The 26,364-nt window shown below is 33.4% G+C and overlaps 1 protein-coding gene across 1 annotated transcript in view; it reads right to left on the minus strand.

The window, feature by feature from the left end:
- The window catches only part of PDE1A (phosphodiesterase 1A), a 103,124-nt gene that overhangs the window by 49,975 nt on the left and 26,785 nt on the right, over positions 1–26,364 (minus strand). Inside the window, exons 2-6 of the mRNA XM_056110132.1 lie at positions 24,584–24,766; positions 17,234–17,300; positions 13,031–13,147; positions 11,645–11,785; positions 490–590 (exon numbers count right to left, since the gene is read on the minus strand). Of these exons, the coding sequence (XP_055966107.1) occupies positions 490–590; positions 11,645–11,785; positions 13,031–13,147; positions 17,234–17,300; positions 24,584–24,669 (512 nt within the window). The 5' untranslated portion in view covers positions 24,670–24,766. The remainder of the gene's footprint in view (positions 1–489; positions 591–11,644; positions 11,786–13,030; positions 13,148–17,233; positions 17,301–24,583; positions 24,767–26,364) is intronic.

Consider the following 26,364-nt stretch of genomic DNA (forward strand, 5'->3'; position numbering starts at 1 on the left):
CTTGTATAATGGTTCACTGTGTAGAGTCTGGGCAGAGAAAAATTATTCCACAGTTTTAGATTATTTAAATTGCTAAATATGCCTCTAAATAAAGGTAAAGGTAAAGGCCCTCCCGTTGATCGTCGATTTGCTCGAGCGGGCCCAGTAACGTCTCCATTGGAGACTTTGTTGTTACTGTGTCTGGCATATCGAATACTCTCGGTAGCTTGCCAGGCTCTCCGAGAGGGGCGGAGGAATCGAACTCGGGTCGGCCATGTTGGCCGCTTGTAAGGCGAACGCCCTACTGCTGTGCTATCGCTCCAGCCCATGCCTCTAAATAGACACAATATTCTTAATAAGTAAAATTTAATTATTTAAGGATTTGTAGTGTAAGGAATTTTGCTCAAATAAATTACATCTAATTTTGCTGGCAGCTTCATTTTCATTTTTAATATTCATAAAAATAAGTAACATGCAAAAGTTTTCAAGTTTAATTTAGAGCTAACTTACCTTGTCTGAATATGAAAGTTGTTTGTAGTTCCTGTATGCTCATAATCATGAATGGCAGCAGCAAAGACCATTGCTAAAATTTCCAGTTCGGTGAGCCAGTGCTAGTAAATTAAAGAGAGTCCATTATATTTAAAATCAGAGCTCTCCTCATGATTTTTTGAAAGATATTTTCATTGTTTGTAGCACTAATAATCATATGAAACTATTTTTATTAATTTTAACGTGTTTTTTCCTATTTCACATCTATTAATTGTATATAATAGATGATTCATAAGGTCAATGGTCATTGAATGAATGTTGTTGATGACTTAGAAGCTCAAAGTTATAATTTCCCTTGTGAATTGAAAAATGAGCAATTTTCTGTGACTTAAGAAGCAGACTGACAAAATTTTTCAATTGCTTTAGCAATTTGAAATCCATTACAATCCAGTGATTTTTAAATATATAGACAACACACCATTAAAATATCTTTTGCTTAACATAATGAGAAAGCTTTTTGTGAGTTGAAAACAAATTGTTCATTAGGGGAAATGAAAATAGATTTTGTACTTAAATATTTAGAAGAGTTCCAAAAAAAATAACTATTTTCTTTTTATAACAAATGTAGTCTTCCACTGTGCAATTTAACATGACAATAAAAGAATTCTTACACAATTTAGACTACCCACTTCATATGCATTCACCATTCTTAAATGATTGGATGCTTTACATTTTTTTCTTTGGTATTACTTAGGCAAATTAAGTAATGAGCTCACTAAACACTAACATTTTGCAGAGCACTTCTATTGCATATATAGTATTGTAACCATATGGGATTTTTAAAATTAAAAATCAATAAATTGCACTAATTTCCCAAGTAACACAGTCACATTTTAACTGCTCAATAGTCAGATGAGTTTAGTGCTTATATAGAGAACAGTTTGGTTGCAAAGATTTTTCCATTGTTTTAAAAGGTTCTGTTAGATAACACAGCTAATAGATGATGCCTGATAGGAGAAATGGAAGATACAATGTGCCTCAGAGTTTGTTCTTAGTGGTCCTATCTCTGACATTGGAAATAAAGACCCTATACAAAGCAATAGAGAAACATAATGCAAACTATATGAGTACTCTATAAGCCAGAAGGAGTACCAGAGGGACAGGGAAGCAACCATAATGAGGTAGCAACAGTTAAAGACATCATCGCTGGAGTTTCCAGAGCTGGAGAATGCAGACATCCAGATCCAAGAAGTCCAAAGGGTGCCAGCTAAAAGAGACCCGAATAAAAAGACTCCAAAATATATTATAAAAAATCAGAAAAATGAATACCATAGATAGAGGCTCAATACTGAAAGCAGAAAAATCAAATAAGAATAGATACAAGTGAGCATCCCTTAGATTTACAGCAGAGTGTCTCACCAAGACTACTTTATTCGGCTTGACTCCCATTCAGAGTTGAAGAAACAATATGCAATTCTATGAATAAACAACAATTAAGGGACTTCATACACTCAAAACCAACTTTAAAAGAAGAACTGAAAGGGCTAACGTAAGGCAAGAAAAAACTCATAAATACAACAAACTTCTACAGAAATATGGCACAAAATCTCATGACAATAATCTCTCTCTATGTCAATAGTCTAAATACACCAATTAAGAGACACAACGTGGCAAAATAGATTAAAAACTGAACCCAACATTCTGTTGCTTACAAGAAACGCATTCAAACAATTGGAGTGAGCATACACACACTCAAAATCAAAGGATGGAAAGCAATTCATCAATCAAACAACTCCTTCAAAAAAAGCCAGAGTGGCCATACCATAGATTTCAGGCTGAAAAATATTAGAAGGGACAGGGAAGGTCATTTCTTAATAATAAGGGATATGTACATCAGGACACATTCCAAAACATATACACACCCAAAGAGGGGCCAGCAAAATACTTAAAACAACCACTAATAGTCTTCAAGGAGGACATTGCAGTAGTCTTCAACACTGCAGTATCACCTCTTGATAGATCTATGAGACTAAAACTCATCAGGAAGTACTGAAAGACGAGATGGAAGAGAGAAGGCTAGTAGATATATACAGAGCTTTTCATCAGCCAAAAGCAAATACACATTATTTTCCAATGCACATGGAACATTATCCAAGTAGACCACATGCTGGGCCAGAATACATGCCTCAATAAAATCAAAAGGAAATTTTATCAACTTTTTTTAGGTCACGATGCACAAAAAATAGAAATTAATCACACACAGAAACAGAGAAATCAAACACTTGGAAATTAAACAGCTCGTTGTTAAACACCAGTGAGTTAGATAGGAAATCAAAGAAGATGTGTGGCATTCATGGCCGCACATCTCAAACTTTACACCATTGATGTACCAAGAGTAGCATGCCACATTTGATGGCATTTAATGTAGAAGTCAAGCAATCCTAGGGAAAAATATATTTATACAGGTATATATATGAATGTATATATATATATATTTAAATATATGCACACAAGTCTCAACCTTTCACAACATGTTACTAATCTCTTATAGAAGGGTCTAATGGCTCCTGGATGAATACAACTATATTCACACACTTTCCTCTAAGAAATCTTTTTTGGATCATTTTTAGCAAATTATTCATAACAGGCAATACAAAATAAACTATTTCGGTTCACTTTGAGTCAGGATTTAGGGTTTGGGGTTTGGGATGGAAATATGGTAGCGGGATTGGTGTTTGAATATTAAATGTAATCAAATATTGTGAACAACTTTAAAAGTAAAATAAATTAAGAAGTACTGAAATATCTATATAATCAAATACTCTGCAGATGTTAGGAGAAATGAACTCATCAAACTTGTCTATAAATGAATGTACGTGGAGAGTATTGTGCTGGGTGAAATGAGTCAGAAGGACATGGGCAGATATGGAATGGCTGCATTCATTTGTGATATACAGAGAAAGAAATAGTATAAGACTAATATCCAAGGCCAGAGCAAAGAGGGGATAGGAGGAGTGATCAATGGTTGAAATCTACCACAAGTGTATATGGGGCAGAGGGTTAAGGTAGAGAAGGGACCAGTATGACAATAATAGTTGGAAATGATCATGCTGGACAAGAACTGAGTGTTAAAAGAAGGTAAAGGGATATAAATGATAACCTTTTAGTATCTGTACTGCAAACCACATGCCCAAATGGGAGAGAAAGTGAATGAATGAGAGAGAGAGACAGAGATAGAAAGAGAGACAGAGACAGAGAGACAGAGAGAGAAAGAGAGACACAGAGAGAGGGACACAGAGAGAAAGAGAGACAGAGAGAGACAGAGAGAGAGACATAGAGAGTAAGAGAAGTGCCTACCATAGAGGGAGACTGAGGGTGAGATGAGGGGTGATAAGAGGGAAACTGGGGACTCTGGTGCTGGGGAATGTACACTTGTGGAGGGATGGTACTGGAACACCATACGACTGAAACCTAATCATGAACAGCTTTGTAAGGGTCTATCTCACAGTGATTCAATTAAATCTTAAAAAAAAGAATGGACAAATGCTGATAGGTAAATGCAATGTTGGAAATAGATTCAAAATATAAAGAACAAAGATAGAATGATATTATGAGACCTATATGGGAACTGAATTGCCTATAGTACATTTGCACAATTGAGATATGTATATAGAGAGCAATTTATCTTTTATATTAAATATAAACATATGATAATAAAGTGAAGTGAGTCTGAAGAAGGTAAAACTTTATAGACCATTAAATTAGTGTTGACAAATATAAACGACAAAAGGAAAAACTATAGGAGAGAAAATTAAAGAATTTCATAAATGACAGTCATAGTCTTGATCTTTTATCTTTTCACATAACTATCATAGAATTTAGTACAAAACAGGAACATTATATCTGTCTTCTGATGAGAATTTGACTAGCTTTATAGTAGAGGACATAGTAAACATAATAGAAAGAGACTTTATTGTCAGACAATTCTAGATTTTAATAAGTGTTGTCTGGAGTGATAGCACAGCTGGCAGGGTGTTTGCCTTGCACTCGGCCAACCCGGGTTCAATTCCCAGCATCCCATATGGTCCCTGAGCAGCACCAGGAGTAATTCCTGAGTGCAGAGCCAGGAGTAACCCCTGTGCATTGCCAGGTATGCTTGAGTGGGCCCAGTAACGTCTCCATTGGAGACTTTGTTGTTACTGTGTTTGGCATATCGAATACATCACGGGTGGCTTGCCAGGCTCTGCCGTGCGGGCGAGATACTCTCGGTAGCTTGCCGGGCTCTCCGAGAGGGGCGGAGGAATCAAACTCGGGTCGGCCATGTTGGCTGCGTGCAAGGCAAACGCCCTACCACTGTGCTATCGCTCCAGCCCATTGCCAGGTATAAAAGCAAAAAAAAAAAAAAATCAGTGTTAAGCCTCTAACAAATCTCTAAGAAATATTATTTACCCTCTTGGCATCAGTTGCCATAAAAATAGATTAGTGATCAATTTAGTTTTTAAAATGTAAAAAATATTTTAAAAATTAAAGAATTTCATACATGCATTTCATGTGTACATCAAAAGTCTTATCACATAGTAAAATACAGAATAAATGACATTTTACTAAGTTATTATTTTAAATATGTTGTTTAAATATGTGGAATCCATAAAACAATACAGAACTAAAATATTTTAGTGTTTTCAATTTAAGAATATAAATGCCATAATAGCTGGATGATTGAAGCAGAAATAATTTTAAGAATCAAATAGAATTGACATAGCAGTTCTTTGTGTATAGGTAAATGTAATTGTGATTCATTAAGAGGATGAAAATGGCCATGTTGATGACCTGTATTATAGGCTAAATTGGCTCAATTTTAGGCTCAAAGGTCCCTATGTGACTGTGGAATTAAACATTATTATATAGCCATTGAATTAAATCAATTAAAGTTTTGTACCCCTAAAAATTGTACACTAAAATAATCTTATCCCTAAAGATTTGCTTATACTTCTTAAGTATTTCTTATGGGTTATTTGCTATTTTGAGAATGAACTGTGATTTCAAAATAGTCACATTTAGTATTTATCATGATTATACAAAGATAAAGCTAAAATAAAATATCAAATTAGAAAATAAAAAATAGCTTCAATAATATAATAAACCTCGTAAGTGTTTAAATTATTTACCTCATTAAAACTGATTGTTTTCTGTTTTTAGTCTCATTAATCCCTATTTTCTATAAATAATACCTCCTACATAAATATCTTATTTATTGCCATACTTTAGTCTACACTCTTAATAAGAAAATGTATTATAAAATAGTTTTAGCCTGGCAAGCTACCCGTGACATATACAATATGCCAAACACAGTAACAAGTCTCACAATGTTACTGGGCCCGCACGAGCAAATCGATGAACAATGGAAGGACAGTGACAGTGACAGTGAACAGTTTTAGACAGAAGATCCAATAGACTAAACACTTAAATCTATTTAATATTTGCAGAGCAGAATTTTGATGTAAATTTTAACTTCATTACCAGTTCATTTTATATCATAAAATGAGAATGCTATTCAAAAAAAAGGTAAATTCATAGACTATTCAAAAAGTTAGTTAAATTTACTAATTTTGTAAATAATACCAAAAGACAAATCAAAGAAAAAAAGACTGAATCTACTATATTTTCTCAATGACAATAGGATAATTAATATATGCCTTAGGATTTTTTTGATTCATGGGCACTGCGGACCTTGTGTTTCAGCTAAACTACAAAATGCTAGAGGGTAGCTCAGGAAGACTTATTCTAAAATGGGCAGTGTTTAATTGTATTATAGGGAGGTACTAATCTCCACTAGTAGCATGAGCAATAATGATGGAAACAAAGAATGAACTAACATTGCCTGAATGCATTTATCACGACCGCATTTAATTTCTTTATAACCACCTTATTTTCTGTCACTTAATAGAAAAATTTATCCTTATTAGTCATAGATCAAATTGAATACTAAAGAAGTAAATCAAATAGTAAATCAAGTATCTGAAATATGATTCAAACTAAGATCTGTGTGATCCAAACTTTTTATTTCTTCCACAGATAATAAAGCTTCTTTCATGGATGCCAAAAGGCATTATTCAAGGCAGACAATATGCTAAACGTAGTCTTCTAAAATCACAATGACTGATTATTTCCTGACATGTAAAAAAAAATCCTTTTAGTCTCGCTTATAGAATCAGACATGGCGTTTTTCTTTGTCCTTTGAATAGGCTGAAATAGTTTGCCATTAATTTATCTTGTATAGAAAATAGGAATATTGCACAAATTACTATATGTTAACATTAATATAACTATATTCATATTAATTATAACGCATTTTAATGTTACTTATGTGTTAATAGCTATTATGTCTCAGGATCTAGGTTAGGAGCTTTGCATATATGGCATCACTTTTTAATCTACAAGACTTTTAGTAGCACTGTAGCACTGTCATCCCATTGTTAATAGATTTGCTTGAGTGGGTACCACCAGTAATGTCTCCATTGTGAGACTTGTTACTGTTTTTGGCGTATCGAATACGCCACGGGAAGCTTGCCAGTCTCTACAAGACTTTTAGTATTATCAAACAAATTTTAGTGAAAAAAAAAACTGAGGCAGGCAATGAGAAAGAATAAAACAAAGGTTTCAAACATATCTATGCTGGATTATTTTGAGTATCTACACTTATTCCAAGATTACAAACTATTATCTGAGAAGTCACATACAAAAATAGAGTTTTCACACACTGTAGTTTGTCAAACATAGTGGCAAATTGTCTGTAGGTTATAAAAAAGTTTGAGTCATTCTAGAGTACGGGTGACTGCTTCTGGATATAGTTAGAGTATTTGTCCCAAAAGAATGATATTCTCTCACTCATTATTAGACAGAACTCAGTACCAGGATTCCTCAAGTGAAAGCTATCCTTGTCAAAGCTTATGGGAAATTGCTCAAAGGGCTTAAAGCATATTTTGTCCAGCAGGCCCAAATTCAGTCCCTGACTTAGCATGGCCCCTCTGGTACAGCCAAAAGCAACCCTGAAGCATAGTGCTCAGAGGTGCCCTGAATAATGCTAGGTCTGGTTAAATAAATAAATAGAGATTGGAGTAGTTGGCAACTCTTGATGAAACTTTTGCCTTTAGTAAAAGGATTGAGCTGCTGTATACCATCATTGTGTCACTGTGCTATAAGCTAATCAAGTGACAATAAAAGAGGAGAAAGAAGAGAGGGCATGTGTTAAAATCCAAAATGACATTAGCAAGCAGAAGGACAATGATATCATCACAATCCCTTTCAGGCTGTGGCACTCATTACATTTCACAAGTGACAGGCTGTATTAGTCACCTAATTGTGTTGAGTTACTACTGGCATGCACCATAATTGTCACACTGTTAAAACCAACCTTAAACAGAGAGTATTAACTAAAACACTAAAAGTGATATTCTTTTTAATATCAAATTTAATACCACATTTCATTTTACCTAATAAAATTGTTCTATTTTTTTTTGTCTGTGAATCAACACATTCACATGTATGAGCCTATTACCACTTTATTCATTAAAAGAAAAACTTGTAAAATCACTTTCTCAAAACTATCCAGTTGATATTTAAGTTAACATTGACAAAAGAATAAACTTCAAATTGATTTTGCTTTTCTTTCAACATCTACCAAGACATTCTGTTATTCTCTTTAGTTTAAGTGTATTTTCCTAATCCTGAGCAAGGATAAATCTCTCACCACTCCTGTTTATAAAAACCCAAATAATATATGTATAAAGAGTCTACTGAAACTTGATTTTTTTGAAGGATAAATAAAATCAGAAATGAGTTTCCAAACAAAACCTGCTAGAATGACATTATATCCATGCTTGATAAGCAAGCCTTCTAAAAAAATTATAATATTTACATAAATTTCAATTTTTTTGTCATGCTAGACTGTTTCAGCTAAGTTGGAATGGCTTGTTATATACTGAAATAAGCCTTCATCACAAGTAAAGAGTAAAATCTCTTCAGTGTCAGCTTTAGAACAGAGATAGGTTCTAAAGCTGAAATGATGACCTTTATTTGGTTCTCTTTACCCTTTTGACTATATAAAGTGGCATATATCTTCTCCCAGTCTGAAATGGCATCTTTCTTCTCTATGTGCCTTTATAGTGTAAGAAGATATTTTATTATATTAAAGGAGGGATCACTTATTCCATGTTTTTTTTCCGATGAAGCAAGTCAGTTGGCTTTCTAATTCAGGGTAACAATTATATTTAAATTTTCAGTTATTTACTTTTCTAATTCCACTAAATTCAGAAAGAAGATATGCCAAACACTTGAGATGAAAACACCTCCCCAGCTTTAAAACTAAGGCACCAGTAAGGAAAAAGCAAGCAACTCCAACCAGGAAGACCTGAAGCAACTTTTGAAAGAATAACAGCATTTGCAGCTGTCAGGGGGCCCTTTGTCTTGCACACTAATTGCTATGCATATCAAACCAAGTGAAAGCAAAGAGTTTGAGAAACAGCTGTAGCAATGGAACCTTAGTAAATCAAAAAAAAAAAAACTTTCAAAGAGTTTCTGTGTGTGTACTCACACATGGGCTAGAAAGAGATATGAGGGTAAAAAAAACAAATACTCTGTTTTAATTTTTAAAAAAAGGGTTTTCAATGTTTTTAAGCTACGTTTTTGGATGCTTTTCACTCAGAATTGGGATCCTCTAGCTCTCCACCACTCCCTTCTCCCTTAAATATAAAGCCAGAAGTCTGAAATTAATGGTGAGTAAACTTCGATCAAGGACCAATGCAGTAATAATTGCATTTGGTCAGATCCAAGGGTCAAATCACATTTAAGTGGGTGGGTCTATAGACTCAGCTTCGAAGGGTAAAACGCAAACCACAAAGTTCAAAATACATAGTTTAGATTTCTAAAAGGTTTCATCAGTGAAGGCTTGTGAGATTTTTGTTTTCCCTACTGTAGTACTCAACTGCAATTTAGGTTATATTACTTTGTAGTCTTGCCATAATATGCACATTTTGTTGGAATGAAATTCCAAAAATATCCTTTATTAAGAGTCCATCTAATTTCCTAACCATTAGTCATTATCAGCTGCCAGCCATATAAGTGACTTAATCATGGACATTGTTCCCAGTTGTTCTCCTCAGATGTTTTCAACCATAGTTGCCAGCTGATCTAGTGAAATGAGAGCTCCCAAGAGGATCTTTCTAGTTGATTCTCCTCTCGAGAGATAATGTTTTATTATTGTTTTAAGCTACAAATATTTGGAGTTGTTTGTTTTAGAGCAAAAGATAGTTGGAACATGGAGCAGAAATGGGATTCTGAGCTCAAAACATTGAAGGATCTGTAACACTTTGGAGACAAAGATGGATAAATAATTCTTTCAGTCCCTATATGAGATACTTCTAGGTCAATCACAGAAAAAAAGAGATTTCTATGTGTAGTAAGCAACTGTAATGTTATTAAAAAATAAAATAATGATTTTTGATTTTTAACTTTAATAAACATGTAAAGCCCTGCACTTATTACATGTTTTGACACCTCAGTGTGACTTTTGGAAATATCTCTTTGTATTGTTGGTATGTAGTGATTAATGAGGTCCTATTTTTGAACCCTGAGAGTTCCTGTTCATTGATCCCATACACATAGCTACACTCTTTTATTGACAATAGGGAAATTGCAACTTCTGGAATCTAAAGCGTGAAGATGATGCATATTATGGAAGCTAGTGGAATAAGACACATATTTTCTTTTTTTTAATTTTAATTTTTATATTTATTTATTGAATCACTGTGTGAAAAGTTACAAAGCTTTCAGATTTAAGTCTCGGCCATGCAATGATCAAATACCTTTCCCTTCACCAGTACTTATTTTTCACCACCAAGAACCCCAATATGCCCCCCTCCAACCTCTCCCAATGCCTGTGAGGCAGATGAATTTGACTTAACTCTCTATCTGCTTTGATTACATTCATTATTTTGACAAAAGATGCACCAATATTGTTTAGAGTTTACACCCAACAAACAGAACTGCTGAAAAGGCATTGTGAAATAATTTGTTTTCTACAGCTGGTTATGAGAACCATATGACTTTGGATTTCTGATATTTTACTTATTAAGTCTGGAGGGATTTCTGTCAAGAGCCAGATAATGACGAGATTGATTTCTGTGGGTCTGGAGCCATGGCTGTGCCGGAGAGCCACTCGTGGGGGGGCAACTCGTGACCTTGGTAGGGCGTGAAAGATGAGCTAGGAACGCCCCCCTTCAGTTGCCCCATCACCGCCAGCTCATACCTGGCTATCCAAAAAGCCCCAAGGAGGCCGCCATCTTGCTGCCCAGGGGGAAAAAGGTGGAAGAGAGCAACACCCCTTCCCTCCTGGGGAGGCTTGGTACTGTGGATTAATGCATATTCCATTCACTTTTCTGCAGCAAGCTGCCAGGCTCTGCATTAAGGACTTACACATATTTTCTGACACAATTTTATTGCTTTTGATTCCATGTTAGAAATCAGAAGGTAATAAAATTTAGGATCTCAGATATCCCAAACCCCTTGAATTCACTTCAGTTTGTGATCTTCAGGAGGAAGAGATGCATTTGGAATCTATCTCAAACTCAGAAACTAGAAAAATTTCAGTCAGCATTAGAACTCCTATTAGTTACTCATTAGTGTATAAGATAAATGCTGAATCATTTATCTACTCATTCACTGAGTGAATAATATGCAAAAAATTAAGGACAATGGGAAAATTCACTTGAATGATTTTCAACATTTTATTAAGATTTGATTGTAATTAGAAATGCAAGTACAAGAGAAAAAGCTACCAATATAAGCTTAGGTGAGCATAATGAAATGAGAGAACACTATTACTAACTTCTATTTTAAAGACTTTAGCTAGATCAATTTTTCCTTATTGATTAATATAGGAAAGGGGTTTAAAAATATAATATTTGAGTCCAAATTTCAAAATGCTTTCTTCATCTTCATATCTCTTTTTCACTGAGTTAAGATTTTAAAAGAATATATGTTAAGTAACTTATGAACCCTCAAAAATCCAAACAATTTTACTTATAATAGATGTCTGCATTAAAGAAATGATAAGAACTCTGTAGAATAAAATTTAATGTTTCCAAAAGAAGAAATTTCAATTATAAAAACTTCTTACCATGATACCTGTGTGAAGCATTATGTAATGCACAGTTTGAGTGACGTCAGCTGCATGAATCAAGTTGTGATACGGATTTTTGTGTTTGCTATAACCAACTTCTAAAGCTTCTGCAAAGGCAATTAGACAAGAAACAGGAATCTGCAGAAAGAAATGATCATAACTACATTTTGATTAAATGAAGGATACTAAATCAACAGGAGCATAACAATATTTGTGATGGAATTACACATGTGAGTCAGATGTGAGCAGTAGTTTTTGAATTTTAAATGTAAATTGGTCTAGAACTTATATCTAGTTAGCTTTTAATTCTGAGAATAAATTACTGAGAATGAATTGAGTGTTACATAACAGATTAAATGAAATTCTTTCTTATCTTACTAAAAAGGTTAATTCTTAAAAAATAAAATCTTCTAGTTGTAACTGGTGAAGGCTTATTTGATACACAGATTTTGGCGTAGTGGTGGGGGAACAGGGGCATCCAGAGGTCTTTAGGGCTGACTCCTGGCTCTGTGCTTAGGTATCACTCTCGGCAGGTATGAGGGTTCCATCTGGGGTGCCAGGGATCAAACCCAGGTTGCTTCATGCAAACACTTTACCTACTCTACAATCTATCTATCTGCTTGATACAGATGTCCTAATGACTTCCCATCATATTTTAGGTTTTGTCCAATGACAAGATTTCATAGGTAAAAGCAGATATTATATTCTACATACTGCTCAGACCTGAGGATCAAATCAGCTGTTTGTACAACTCTAAGTTAATTATGAGCTTTCTTCACTTTCTTTAAAATAAATTGTCAATGAAGGTTCACTATATATCTTAAGAGCAATAAATAACATTATTTCTTTAACTGAAAGCTCTAACTATCTGTAACAGTGTTTCCCTAGTGCTCTGGGGAGCACTCATTTGGTCAAGGGGCCATTGATAACCTAGGGAGCAACTGGGGCCAGAGTAGTTTCTGCTTGTTTACTTAAAAGGTAGATGTTCTGCAGAGTTTTGAATGAGAAAACACCACTACTAACTTCTATTTTAAAGACTTTCTCTAGGCCAATTTTCCTTATTGATCCCTATAGGAAAGGAATTCAATGCAACTATTTGTCCTTAAAAAATAGAGGTAGTAGATCAAATAAGTTAGTAGGCTATGCTCAGAGAATAATGTAGGGACATGTTTGCCTGTTGGTGAAACAAAACTGCAATGGCCTCATGATATAAACACATATTTATAAACAGGCAAGTAAGCAGAGGTAAAATTCCCCTACTTTGGTGACTTGCCAAGTAGAAAAATGTTAACAATCAATCTATTAATGTTGCATCACATTGTATTTTTATTCTTTTAAAATAGCCATTTTAAGATCATTTAGCATTTTATTATAGATTCTGACCTTGAAACGGTTGATAAGATCATATCTGGTAAACAGTTCATAAATCATAAACTTCAGACTGTGTTCTCCACTAGCTTCATTTAAGGAAAATACGTCGAAAGACCATTTATCAACATCCTATAGAAACAAAGTAAATAGTAACAGTATTATATGATTCTGTCTCTATGAACATTTATTGGGAACTTCAGGCATATATATATAATATATATACAGTAGTTTCAGATTTTAGTTTAGCACAAAGAACTATGTATTTTTCGTGACATCTGATATGGTAGGGACTGATTTGACTTCATGTCAGGGACTGAGAAAGAATTGGCTGTAATATAGTGCCTAGGCTTTCCTCTAACTCTAAATTATTGAACTCATAACAAATTCGACAATACTGTAATACTGCCCTTGTTCTGAATCTTTTTCCAAATGCATGTCTCATTTTTAAGGGAGAACTGCAGGGTAATATTAACTGTGGAATAGAGGGAAGGTAGCCAGCCTCATTTTCTCTTTCTCACCTAATTACTTGTTAGATTGTTTAAAATTTCACCATTAAGAATGGGTAATTTAGTTTAAAATTTTAGTATTAAACTTTAATTTGCCAGTATCTTAGAGAAGCAGATAATTTGTTACCTTACTATTCATTCTAACCTTTGTTGATTCATTTCTACTTTATTTAAGGGATGCAAAAGATAAATAAAGTGACCCCTTTTGATTGAAAAGGAGGGTAGTAATTTTGGTATTCTCTGCAACTTTCTAGCAAAGTGATAAAACCACTTCTAGAGAAATAGATGCCCTAGGAAACTAACCCTTAACAGTTAGGCAACAAAGAGGACCAACTTTGTTGAAGATAAATCCATGGCAAAAAAACTTGTATAGTCAATTTGGACAATTATTGTCAATTTTATACTGCAAACAGTTTTAATATAAAATTGAAGCAACAGTACTAACTAAATATGTCAATGAAATAAAAAAACTTTGAAAAAAACAGGCTAATTTCTAATATGATTATTATTAGAAACTATTAGCAAAAAGGGCATGTTGTTTCATACATATGAGAAGTTTAGTATTATAAGTATGTAACCTTAAAGTTGTGTGCAAATTTGAATTCAAGAAGATTCTGTTAAGCACTGTAGCACTGTCCTCCAGTTCATCGATTTGCTCGAGTGGACACCAGTAACATCTCCATTGTGAGACTTCTTGTTACTGTTTTTGGCATATTGAATACACCACCAGAGCTTGTCAGGCTCTGCAACTGCGCGCAGGACTCTCTTGGTAGCTTGCCAGGCTCTCCGAGAGGGGTGGAGGAATCGAACCCGGGTTGGTCCAGTGCAAGACAAATGCCCTACCCACTGTGCTTTCATTCTAGCTCATTCTGTTTAGAACTTCTTTTATTTCATATATTTAACATTATAAGGAACTGTGTGTGTTGTAACACACTGAAATAAATGAAATATTATAAAAGTATTCAAATGGTGCCATTTAAAACTTTCTTCAGAAACTGTTGGAAATAACTGATAATAACAGCTACTAATAGTATGTTTTATCACAGAAGTATTAATTACTTCTACAGTATTAACTGACTACAGGCCTTTGTTAACTTCCTTGCATTTGACCCCATTTGATTCCCAAAGATTTGTTTTACCTGTTATGAATTTTAAATCTCTGAAAGCTCTATTAGAAGGCAGTTAACCATTAGCAAAACTCAAAGAAGGCAATAAATATTTTATCAAGTTCCCAAACGAGCAGAATTGGTTCAGATTGTTACAGGCTGCTGTTCTCAGGTAACACCAAGGGATTCCCACTGTGTAAAAATTAACTCTCCATTTCTTGAGAATTTTTATTAATAATGACCATATAAATTTATAACTTATAAATTTCATAATATTTTTATTCTAAGTTTTACTTTGTGTGACTAAAAACAAACAAGACAAAAAGTTATTATGGGAAATAATAATAATATTCTTTTTAAATTATAAAGAATAATAAAAATATCCTTTGTATAGTTCCTGCCAAATCTAGTCACAGTTTTTCTCTGCATATATTAGTAGAAGCAATTACATTGTGAGAGAATGCAATGGTTTTCACTAGGCAAAAGCTCTAATAGGAAGTAAAAAAAAATAAATACTCTTGATAATAATTGAGAAAACAATGAGTAAGTTAAAATCTCTCAAGAACCAAGGAGTAATCAATATACAATAATGTGTCTTTTCCATTTTATTCTGATCTATATTATAGCACGGCAAACTCCCCGTGGTGTACCCAATATGCCAAATACCAGTAACAATGATGGGTCTCATTGTCCTAACTCTGAAAGAGCCTTGAATATGGCACTTTTTAAAAAAATCTCAGGGCTAGAACGAAGGAGACGTTACTGGGGCCTGCTCGAGGCAATCGACGAATAACAGGATGGTCGTGATCATGATCGTGATATTATAGCTTAGGAAAAACTAAGATTAAAATTAAAAAACAAAAGAAACAAATGAACTGTTTGTTTTTGGACCACACCTGGCTCTGCATTCAGGAGTTATACCTGGCAGTGCCCAGGGGACCATATGGGATGCTGAGGTCAGCTGTACTCAAAACAAGCACCTTGTCCACTGTACTCTCTCCAGCCCCGAAATAAATGAGGTCTTTAAGTGAATAAAATTAAAATCAAATTTGTAGCAGAGGAAAGAAACAAACGTAATGTGATGCTTAAGAAGAAAAAAGAGAATCGGAGCGAGAGAGAGAGTACAGGTATTAAGGTGCTTGACTTGCAGACCTCAGATTGTTTCTTCTGGTTTGATCCCCACTACAGCATATGGTCCTTTAAGCTCTGCCAGAAGTGATCCCTGAGTAAAGAACAAGGAGTAACTCCTGAGCTCCACCAGTTGTGGTCTCAAGCCCATGAAATTAAATTAAATTAAAATAACAAAGGCAACATGAATTTAGCTAGAAAATTATCAAATAAATCACAAATATAGAAACCCAGTATCCTCTTAATTCTTTCTTAATCCAGAAAAATCACTGAAGAAACTATTAGAGTAAACAAATTCTTCCTCCAAACGGAGAGAAATAAATTAAGGTATACATACAGAAAGGAGCACCTATAAGCTACCTCAAGAAGGAACACAGAGGAATGGTGAATGCACAGCGGCTCATACACACAATAGAGAAAGTGAGCCAAAACACACTTCAGAGTTGCAACCCAAGTTATTTCTAACACATTTAATACTATAGTTGGGTCTCAAAACTTATACTTCTGGTCCAGAGCAATAGTACAGCGGGTAGGGCACTTGCCTTGCACACCGCCCACCCAGGTTCCATCTCCCGTGCCCCATATGGTCCCCTGAGCTCCGCCAGAAGTAATTCCTGAGTGCAACCAGGAGTAATCCCTGAGCGTCACCAGGTATGACCCAAAAAAGAAAAAATAAATAAAAAACTTGTCCTTCAAGAAAAATCAGAGACAAAGGAGATGAATGCCTAATTTACTTTCAGAACACAACCCATGGTCAGGTTCAAATCCTAGTTTCCTAAATGCAAAGCAAGCACTTCACCTTTTAAACTATCTTTCTTGTCCCTATTAGTCTCTTAATTTTAAATTTAGTTATATTTTCTCAGACCTAAAATTTGAAACAATTTTCTTCTATGTAAGTTTTACACTTTAACCACATTTTACTGAAACTTCCCTTTATGATTATAGCATTCAACTTTTTCATAATTTATACAGAAAGAAATTTGTAAATTTTGACAAGTTCTAGTACTTATTAAAATTTAATTCAAGACAAATCTAAATAAAGTATGAATAAAAGCACCATATACATATCATTGTTTTATATATATATACATATATATATATATTCCTTTTTGGGTCACACCTGGTGATTGCACAGAGGTTACTCCTGGCTCTGCACTCAGGAATTATCCCTGGCAGTGCTCAGGGAACCATATGGGATGCTGGGAATTGAATCCAGATTGGCCGCACACAAGGCAAATGTCCTACCCGCTGTGCTATTGCTCCAGCCCCAATATTGTTATAGTTTGTTAGTATGAGTCAATTCTTACTAAATCTAAGTGAATCATAATTTGGTACATATTACAATTTTTAAATAGTGAAAAGAATTTTTACATTCCAAAATTTAAGAAAGACCCACTCTCATTTTTTTTCCAGCAAGTTTAAGGTAATAAAAAAAAAACTACTTATACAATTATAATAAGTTGAAGTTATTTCACCTTTAATGTTACTATGACAGCTTCTGGATATGCCAAACCAACCATATGAAAGGACTTTCTGTACATCCTGAAAAAGAAACATAGCTATGTATAAAAATCATTGACTTAGGGTTTTCAAGTAAAATGTAAGAGAAAGGTTTTTCTCTTCTGTAACAGAAAAGATTACTTTTTATTTATTTATTTATTTATTTATTTGTGAAACACCATGAGGTACAGTTATAGACTTACAAATTTTTGTGTTTGGGTTTCAGTTATACAATGATCAAGTACCCAACCCTCCACCAGCGCCCATCCTCCACCACCACGGGTCCCAGCATCCCTCCCACCCCCCATCCCTCCCAGCCCACCCTGCCTCTGTGGCAGGGCATTCCCCTTTGTTCTCTCTCTCTCTTATTTTGGGTACTGTGTTTAGCAAGAGAGGCATTGAGTGGCAAACATGTTTGGTCTATAGTCTATAGTCTATAGTCTACTTTCAGCATGCTTCTCCCACCCTGGGAGGATCCTCACAACACCCTTTATTTGGTGCTCTCTTCTCTATCTGAGCTTCCTCAGAAAAGATTACTTTTAATTTATTTACATTTTTATCTTTTGTGGAGCCCAAGTCTTACAGTTGTCTCATTGAGTCACATCCTGAGCCCCATCCTGACTTATCTTTCTTTTTATCATTGCCTAACAGGGTCTTATACATCATTAATTAACTATGGACAGAATTAATTAAGCATCTGCAATATATGCTGTTAATGTTCCATTTGTTAAACAAAAAGTCAATTTTATTTTATCATCTAAGTAGAGATGTCTTTTCCTCATCTTCACCTTAATAAAAAAGGACTGGCTTTGTATTATATGATTTGCCAATACTGTTTGCTTTCATGCTTCCATATTGATGACAACAAATTATTTTTTTATCTTGTTATATGTCAAATTTTAGTCTTTGAGCTGAATATTACTAAAATATATCTTTTTTTCAGGTTGTTGTTTTTGGGTAAGAGCCAGCAGTGCTGAGTCAGCCGCATGCAAGGTAAATGCCTTCCCTACGCCAGACTCTAAAATGTACCTTTACAGAACTTTTTCAAAATGAAAAGTATGAGTAAATATGTTGCATTATTGGGATTGAGATTCTTTTATTTACAAATATTGGGGAATATTATATTAACAAAAAATATATAAGTTTAATTTGTCATTTGACTTTCTTTTAAGAGAGTATACATAGAAAAATATATTTTATATTTTAGCATTAACATATTTATTAGTTAAGATAAAATATTTGCCTTATATAATAGTGTCAGATATTTAATTAAGTAATGATTTTGCTATATCCCAATGGGTAACCAAAATGATGTAACATAAATATTTGAAACTCTTCTATTGATTCATGCCAGCATAAGAACAACATAGCGTCCTAATGTGTAGAAGCAGCAAATAACGTCTACTAAGATACGCTATTTCTCCACAAGTGCTAGAAATAATAAATTTGAGGATTATTAAACAGGTTCTTTAATTAATTAATTAATTATATATCACCACTGTAATTTACAACTCTGCTAATAGTACTGCTTTAGGCATACAATGTTGCTATAACCCATACAAAACCAGAGTATTCCTTTATTTTTAAGCTGTTATTTCACAGCATGCTATATTCCCAGGTTATATTATTATTAAAAATGCCTGGAAAAATCAGACATTTAATTATTGTAGCATTAAATTAATCATTGTAGCATTGGGCAATGAAAAACATGTTATTTGAAAAATGTTCTGCATCTATTATGAAATAGGTAAGTAAGATACTCACATTTTTAATTCATTGAATGCTATATATTAAAAGTCCAAGATGTTTCCTCAATTTGTATACAAAAGCTATCATTTCACAATAATAAACAAAGTGTTTTATCATATTTTCTTTTAAAATTTGACTTCCTGGTAGTTCAAATAAAAATAATGTGCTTATGCATATTTTTTATAGATGAGCCTTTTTAAAAAGTATTTTCCTCTTTCATTACAGAGACTTTGATAATGTCCCCATGTTCCTTATTTATGTTTATTTTAATAACTTTCATTTGGAAGTATGAATGATCAGTTTAAGAATAAAATTATTTTTCTTTTCTATCTTGATCTCTTTATACATTTATATCTCTATAAAAATTTTAGAGCAGTACATTTGTAAGTAAAAATATATTAATTTCTCCATTGAAATCAATACACTCATTATGATCTTGCCAAGCAAGAAAATCACTACTTCAACTAAAAAGATCAGAAGAGAATGGTACCAATAATTATTTAAGGTAAACATTACTTTACATTTAAAATTTTATTTATTTTTAAAATTATATTACTGAAAAAATGGAAGCACAGGAAAATATAAGACTGATAAATACGGGTGAAATATCAGTATAAGAATGAACTAGGGATCACTGTCACTGTATCATGTCATCTCATTGTTCACTGATTTACTTGGTGGCCGCCAGTAACATCTCTATTCCTCCAAACCCTGAGATTTTAGCAGCCTCTTCTTACTCACTACTGTTTTTGGCATATGGAATATGCCACGGGGAGCTTGCCAGGCTCTGCCCCTGTGGGCAGGATACTCTCAGTAGCTTGCCAGGCTCTCCAAAAGGCATATAATCTATGTGGTAAATTAAGAAATGAAGCAAAGTTGTGGACAGTAATCAACCAAAATAAATTCTTGGACTCTGTCAAGAGAATCGAAGTTACCATAAGAAGGGGTGGCTGCAGAGAAGATGGGAAAAGGATAAGGTGTATTGAAAAGAATCTCGGTTCAGAAGGGTTTTCATACTTTAGTGATGGTGCATTAACTTTGTACACCAAAACGCAAACACTAACGCTGTTGCAATCCTTGGCAACTCAATGAGAAATAAGAAATTTGATTGGATAAAAATTTTAATTTACTGAAACCCATGACCCTATGAAATCTCTGATAGCTAGGTCCTCTCATTTAAAAACCTTAGAATAATTTTGTGACTGTGAACGTTAGTCATTTTTATCTGTATTATTATAGTAGCATCTAAAACTTAAAATTTCTCTTCCCTAGTTATTTTAAACGCTACAACTAGGTATGAGAAATTTTAAATACTAAGTCAGTTGATTTTATGACACAAAGAAGGTCTGTATAACAAAAAATATGTGCTGTAAATAACAGGTTATTCACTCAATATCTCCTATGGAAAGTTATGTAATGTCACTCTGTAAAGTGGAGATAGCTAAAACTTTTTGTGAAAAGTAAATTACAAGTGTCTAGTATGATATAAAAAGGAATTAATACAAGAAAGTCACTATTATTAAAATTACTATTTGTAGAATTCTGCAGTCATACCATAGCTCAAGTTCTTATATTCACCAAGTATCCCTGGACTTGGTAAGAATTTTTCTTTTAAATATCTAAAAATTGAAATAGGTTGTAAAATGAATATAAACATATGTTTCCACTATATGTAATGTAACTAAGATAAATATGTTTCCCATTTTGAAGAGAAAAAGTTTCCTAGTATCATTTTCTGCAACTGAGAATAGAATGTTAGGATTAGAAATAGAGAGTTAGAATGGAAAAATACATGATTTCATTCTGGAATCATAGTGACTGAGAGGAATAAACCTTAATATAGATGTGTTACATATAAGTAAATAGTTGGTATCCTACAAAGTGCTAAAATATGGGTAATGAATATCAAGGTCTTCTATAACTGAAAGTAACACTATAAAACTATAAAAACCCAGCTCCCAGAAGTGTGCAGCCACAAATGTGCCGCACAACATCTTATTATCTCATTCCTACTTTGGACAACCTGGCAGGCTACCGAATGTAACCTGCCCACACGGCAGAGTCTGGCAAACTCCCCGTGGCGTACCCAATATGCCAAATACCAGTGACAATGATGGGTCTCATTCTCCTAACCCTGAAAGAGCTTTGAATATGGCACTTTTTAAAATCTCAGGGCTAGGACAAAGGAGACGTTACTGGGGCCTGCTTGATCCAATCGATGAACAACAGGATGATCGTGATTGTGAAAGTAACGCTAGATTGTTTTACTTTAGTTAAAAATATATAATCATAAACTTAAGATCTACCTTCTAGTAACCATTGTATCAATAAAAAGAATATTAAATGAATAACGGTTAAAAATGTAGTTGATATTTTCACAGTCCTTGCTCACTGGGAAAGAAAGCTAACTAAGAAAACTTGAGGGTTACATCTAGCACTAAGTGCTCTGTAGTAAACTGTTGAGACAGAGAGAGTGGACTGTGTACAGATGTTAAGGAAGGCCTTTAGAGAGATGAAGAGAGACAGTAAGGTTGAGGAGTGAAGAAAACCATTTCTTACAGAGAAAACAGTAGAATGGGCCTAAGGGAGAAGAGCATTTAGGAATGTTCACAGAATTTACATGAGACTGGATTAGATGTTCAGTGAAAGATGACGGTAGCATTAGACAAATCTAGAAGTAAAAGGGGACCTTATTATGCAAAATTATGATACAAAAGTTGATTTTAATACCAAATGAAATGGAAAATCATCCGATGGTTTAAATTTATAAGTTACAGGAATTAATTTCTATTTTAAAACATCACCGCTGAATGACATTTTTTGGAAAATGGAAATGCAGAAAAGGGAACCCAGTTAGAAGACTTATTTTTCTCTTCTTAAGGGTTGATAACATAAGTTAGATTACAGTTGTGAAAGAGGAAGCCTCATTTTCTCCCTTGCCTACTGATGACTTAGGCTCCATTTTAGCTGATTTAAGCCTACAATTTGGACATTCCTCAAAATGTCTGCAGTCTCTCTGAGACTGAGTATTTACTCTTTCCAAAGACCATAAATTTTACCCCAGCTCTTTGACTCACAGGAAACTAAGAGATAATGGACAATACCCAAGGAGATGGTCAAATAAATAAGCTAAAATGCCCCCAAAACATACAGGGTGTTAGTCTTTACAACACAGATGGGCTCAAAATTAACAAGACATCTCTGAGAAACAAATGGGAATCTTCTCATAATTTGTTGAATAACACAAAAATCCATTTTTTTCTATAAAAACTTGACAAAATGAGCCATACTTAACCTAGTCCTATGCTAAATTCCTCCTTTGTGGAGGAGTTCTTTCTGTCCTATTACTTTCCAATGAAATTTTCTATTTTCTAACTCTGAGTCCAAGCATATTTATTATAGAGTATTTTTATTCTTGAAGATATTGAAGATGCTGGAAACCATGGACAAACACAGAGAGTCGCTGTCACTGCTCCTGCATCAGTTGAATGTAGAGATGAGATAGTGAGTAGATTCAAAATGCAATTGGCTAAGCAAATAACCATGACTTACTGGGCAATGGATCTTGGGATGGAATACGAGAAAAGATTTAAGAGGGTTTTATAAGTTATAAAATTAATGTATATCCTTATAGCTATTTTTTAATTCAAGATAAAAATAGCCTATAACATACATGAATATATTAATGGATACTTAACAGTAATAAAAATATTTAGCTGTCATTGCTAATAGTCCTTTATTTCTTCAAGACTGCTTACTTTAGTTACTTTGAACACATTGCACTATTCCATAGACTATTAAAATATTCTATTAAACATATAAAATTGCAGTGTAGCCCCTCAATTTACTTTATGAAATTTGCCTTAATCTTTTTTTGAATGTAAATGGAAACTTATATGGTTTACTTTAAAAATTATACATGCTATAAGTTTGCAAAGTTCTATAATATTTTCTTAGACAAAAAAAGATAAAAATATATGCTCCATCAGAAACCAAACATTATTTTTATTGGTAGTTCTCTGATTATGAACTACTGCTATTTACATATTTCCAATATGATGTTATGGAAAACCCATAACTTCTAACATTTGTTCAAGTTATTTTAAAAACTGAAATATAGTAAAAAGAAAATCCCTTCTTTTTAGTCCTGTCCTCTTATTTCAGACTCTGTTCCTGTGGCAGCTAGAGTTGGAACACATTGATGCATTAAGAGTAGTGGTGTTGTTATTTTACCAAAATAATAAAACTCCTTATTATTAGAGTGCTTCTATAAAGGCCAATTAGATATGCTCACTAAATACTCTTTTTTTTTTCATCTGTTGTTTTTGGCCACACCCAGCTGTGCTCAGGGCTTGCTCCTGGCTTTGAACTCAGGGTATTTCTGATGGCCTCAGGGGAACTTATGTGGTGCAGGAATTGAACTATAATCTAACACCTACAAGGCAAGCTGGACTATCTCTCTGACCCCACAAAATGGTTTTTGACTAATAACTGAAAGGTTGTTTTGGGAATACAGACAAACCAAATTCCTAGAAGTTTAACATACTGTGGTTGTAATGTTACTATAAGTTAGGTTAAATTTTTTGCAATAATATATTGTCATTACACTTTGCAGAAACCCAAGAATATCTCCCAATGTTTTTTTTTTTTTAGTTAGAGGAAAAGTAGATTTTATAATGTACATTAAAGGTGTCAGTGGATGAAAACTGATGGAATCTTCCTTAGAAAAGTTAGGTACATTAAAAACATTTTTCTCTGTTCCTCAACTTTATTAGTTTCAAAGATGTTAGCATAATCCGTTTATATGTAATTTAATGTACTGTAGTTATTTTTATATCTAAGGTATTTATAACAACTAACTTTTAACACTGGTTTAGTAAGTTTATTTCAAGTATTTTTTATCATGTTTTCCTGGAACATCTTGTTTTCTAGAAAAAATAAGTTATACTCTTTAGGTGAACCAATAGACTATAAAATTGAATAACATTATTACATGTTTCACATTAGAAAATATGTGATGATGTGACTCTGTGCTCTTGGGAATCATGAAATATCCCTTGTTTTAGTGATAAAAAAATATTAAAATTGAAACAAAATGAGACAAAGAGAAAATAAAACTCTTCAAAAAAGGATGTGAGCAAATTCTCCATATTGTGGAGAAGATAATGTTCTTTTTAGAACAGAGAAAGAACTGCTTGATTTGGGTAGTATGGTAGAATTTATTTATAAAGTGTTACATTTATTCAGGTAAAATTAGTTGCATAACACATTATATATGTTTTAACTGTATTTAAGGAGAGTTTTTTTAAAAAATCATTTGATGAGAACATCATTTGAAAATAGGTTTTGCTTCTAGTCTGTACGTCAATTTGAAATAAACAAAAATATTAAGACCTAAACAAGATATTTTTGTCATCAGTTTAGCACAAAATCCTTTGTCAGTTTATTTCAGGTATATTAGTCATTGCAGTCTTTCTCAATGAATTAAATACAATACTTCCATAACTTTGTTAAAAATTAAGTGTATTTTCAGCTTTTCAGATTTTATTACATGAGTTATCAGAAAACTCACTTACCTTTCAACAAAAATTCCAGCTTGAACAGCATGAACAATGCTTCGGAATTTGGGTTTTTCCTCAGATTTCTTTTTAACCATCCCCATTTTCCTTGTAAAGGTTGAAGCCAACCAGTCCCGAACTTCTGATGGCACAGAATCTGACTGAAGATCGCAAAGCTCATCCTCAGTATCCAGTAGTCGTCTATAAAAATTTATACCAAAGAAACTTTAGAAAATAAAGAAAATGTAGTAACAAACATTTCAAAAGTATTTAAATATATTAAGTTAATCTCTTTAACATAAACTATCTGAAAAAAAAATGAAATTGATCGTGCTAACATTTGGAACACTATAAGTATATGTTTCTCAAACTCATCATTTCCCAAAAGCAAAGGGCAAATAGACTTAAGTATTGGCATTTCAAAACTTTCAAGAGCAACAAAAGCAACAAACACTAGTCTAAACATACTACTCGTTGATATCACTAATATACTTACATAATTTTGGTAACTTATTCTATTGATGTGAAGAGCATCAGAGCTAGAGAGACAGGGGCAATTGCGTTGGAATGTGGCTGACCTGGGTTTAAGCTCTTGCATCACATAATGTTCCCTGAGCACTGCCAGAAGTGATCCCTAAGTGCAAAGTCAGAAGTAAGCCCTGAGTACTGATCAAAAAACAAAAAAATAAGATGAAGGGACGTAAAATGAAAAATCTCTGCCCTATATAGGACAACATTGTTTTGTTTTGCTTTGTTTCAAATACATACAACAGATTGCAAGAATTTGTAAAACATGAATGTGAGAGAGTTCTTGTATCTAATGTATACACAAAATTCATAAAGCTGAGCAATAAGAGGAAAATGTCCAATTTTAAAATGAACATAGACATTATATAATATGTTTTATATTATATACATAATAACAATATATGTACACACATTTGTGTATATATACATACTTTTGGTCATACCTAGTGGTGCTCATGCTTCTCATGGTCTCTGGGGGACCATGTGATGCTGGTATTGAAACAGGGGTCCACACATAAAAGTATGCTCTCTAGTTCTTTGACTTATCTCATTAGTCCAAATTTTATCAAAATAAAAATATAAATATTCATTTTTTGCTGTCAATATTTTATTTCTAGTATTTATTAGAGTCACTCACAAATGTATGCTTTTCTCTTTTTTAAATTTATTATGAAATTGTATTTTCTGGAAATAGCAAATCATACATAGTATTTTGACTTGAAATGCAGTTTGTCATATCATTTTTAGGTAAAATCTTCCAGTGTCAGTAAAAATTACAATAGCTTCTCCTTTCCTCTTAGTACAGCAACTGATAAAGGTCTAGATAATGGATGTTTCAGAAGTCTAGTTTGAGAATAAATACTAATGATGATATGAAATAAATACAAGGATAAGATAGAAAAGAACATCTGTGAATAGATGTCTGACATTGTCTGTCACTGTGTCCTCCTATTGTTTATCAATTTGCTCAAGCGGGCCCAGTAACGTCTCCATTGTGAGACTTCTTGTTACTGTCTTTGTTATATCGACAAAATGTCTGACATTAAGAGACAGAAAACAAAGGGTTGAAGCTATATTAGTTAGCAGATATTTAACAATCTCGTGTATAAAGTACAGATAGTACACGTTTTTTGAATAAGACCTTGGGATTTACACAAGTAATTCACATATTCTATTTGGTTGATTTGATTACTTTTCCTAAATTTTGGGAAAGTAATAACTGAAGTAATCAAAAATATATTAATCTATTCCTGTATCAACTTCAGAGGTTA

The sequence above is a fragment of the Sorex fumeus genome, unplaced genomic scaffold, assembly GCF_029834395.1.
Source record: "Sorex fumeus unplaced genomic scaffold, SorFum_2.1 ptg000009l, whole genome shotgun sequence".
Taxonomy (NCBI): Eukaryota; Metazoa; Chordata; class Mammalia; order Eulipotyphla; family Soricidae; genus Sorex; species Sorex fumeus.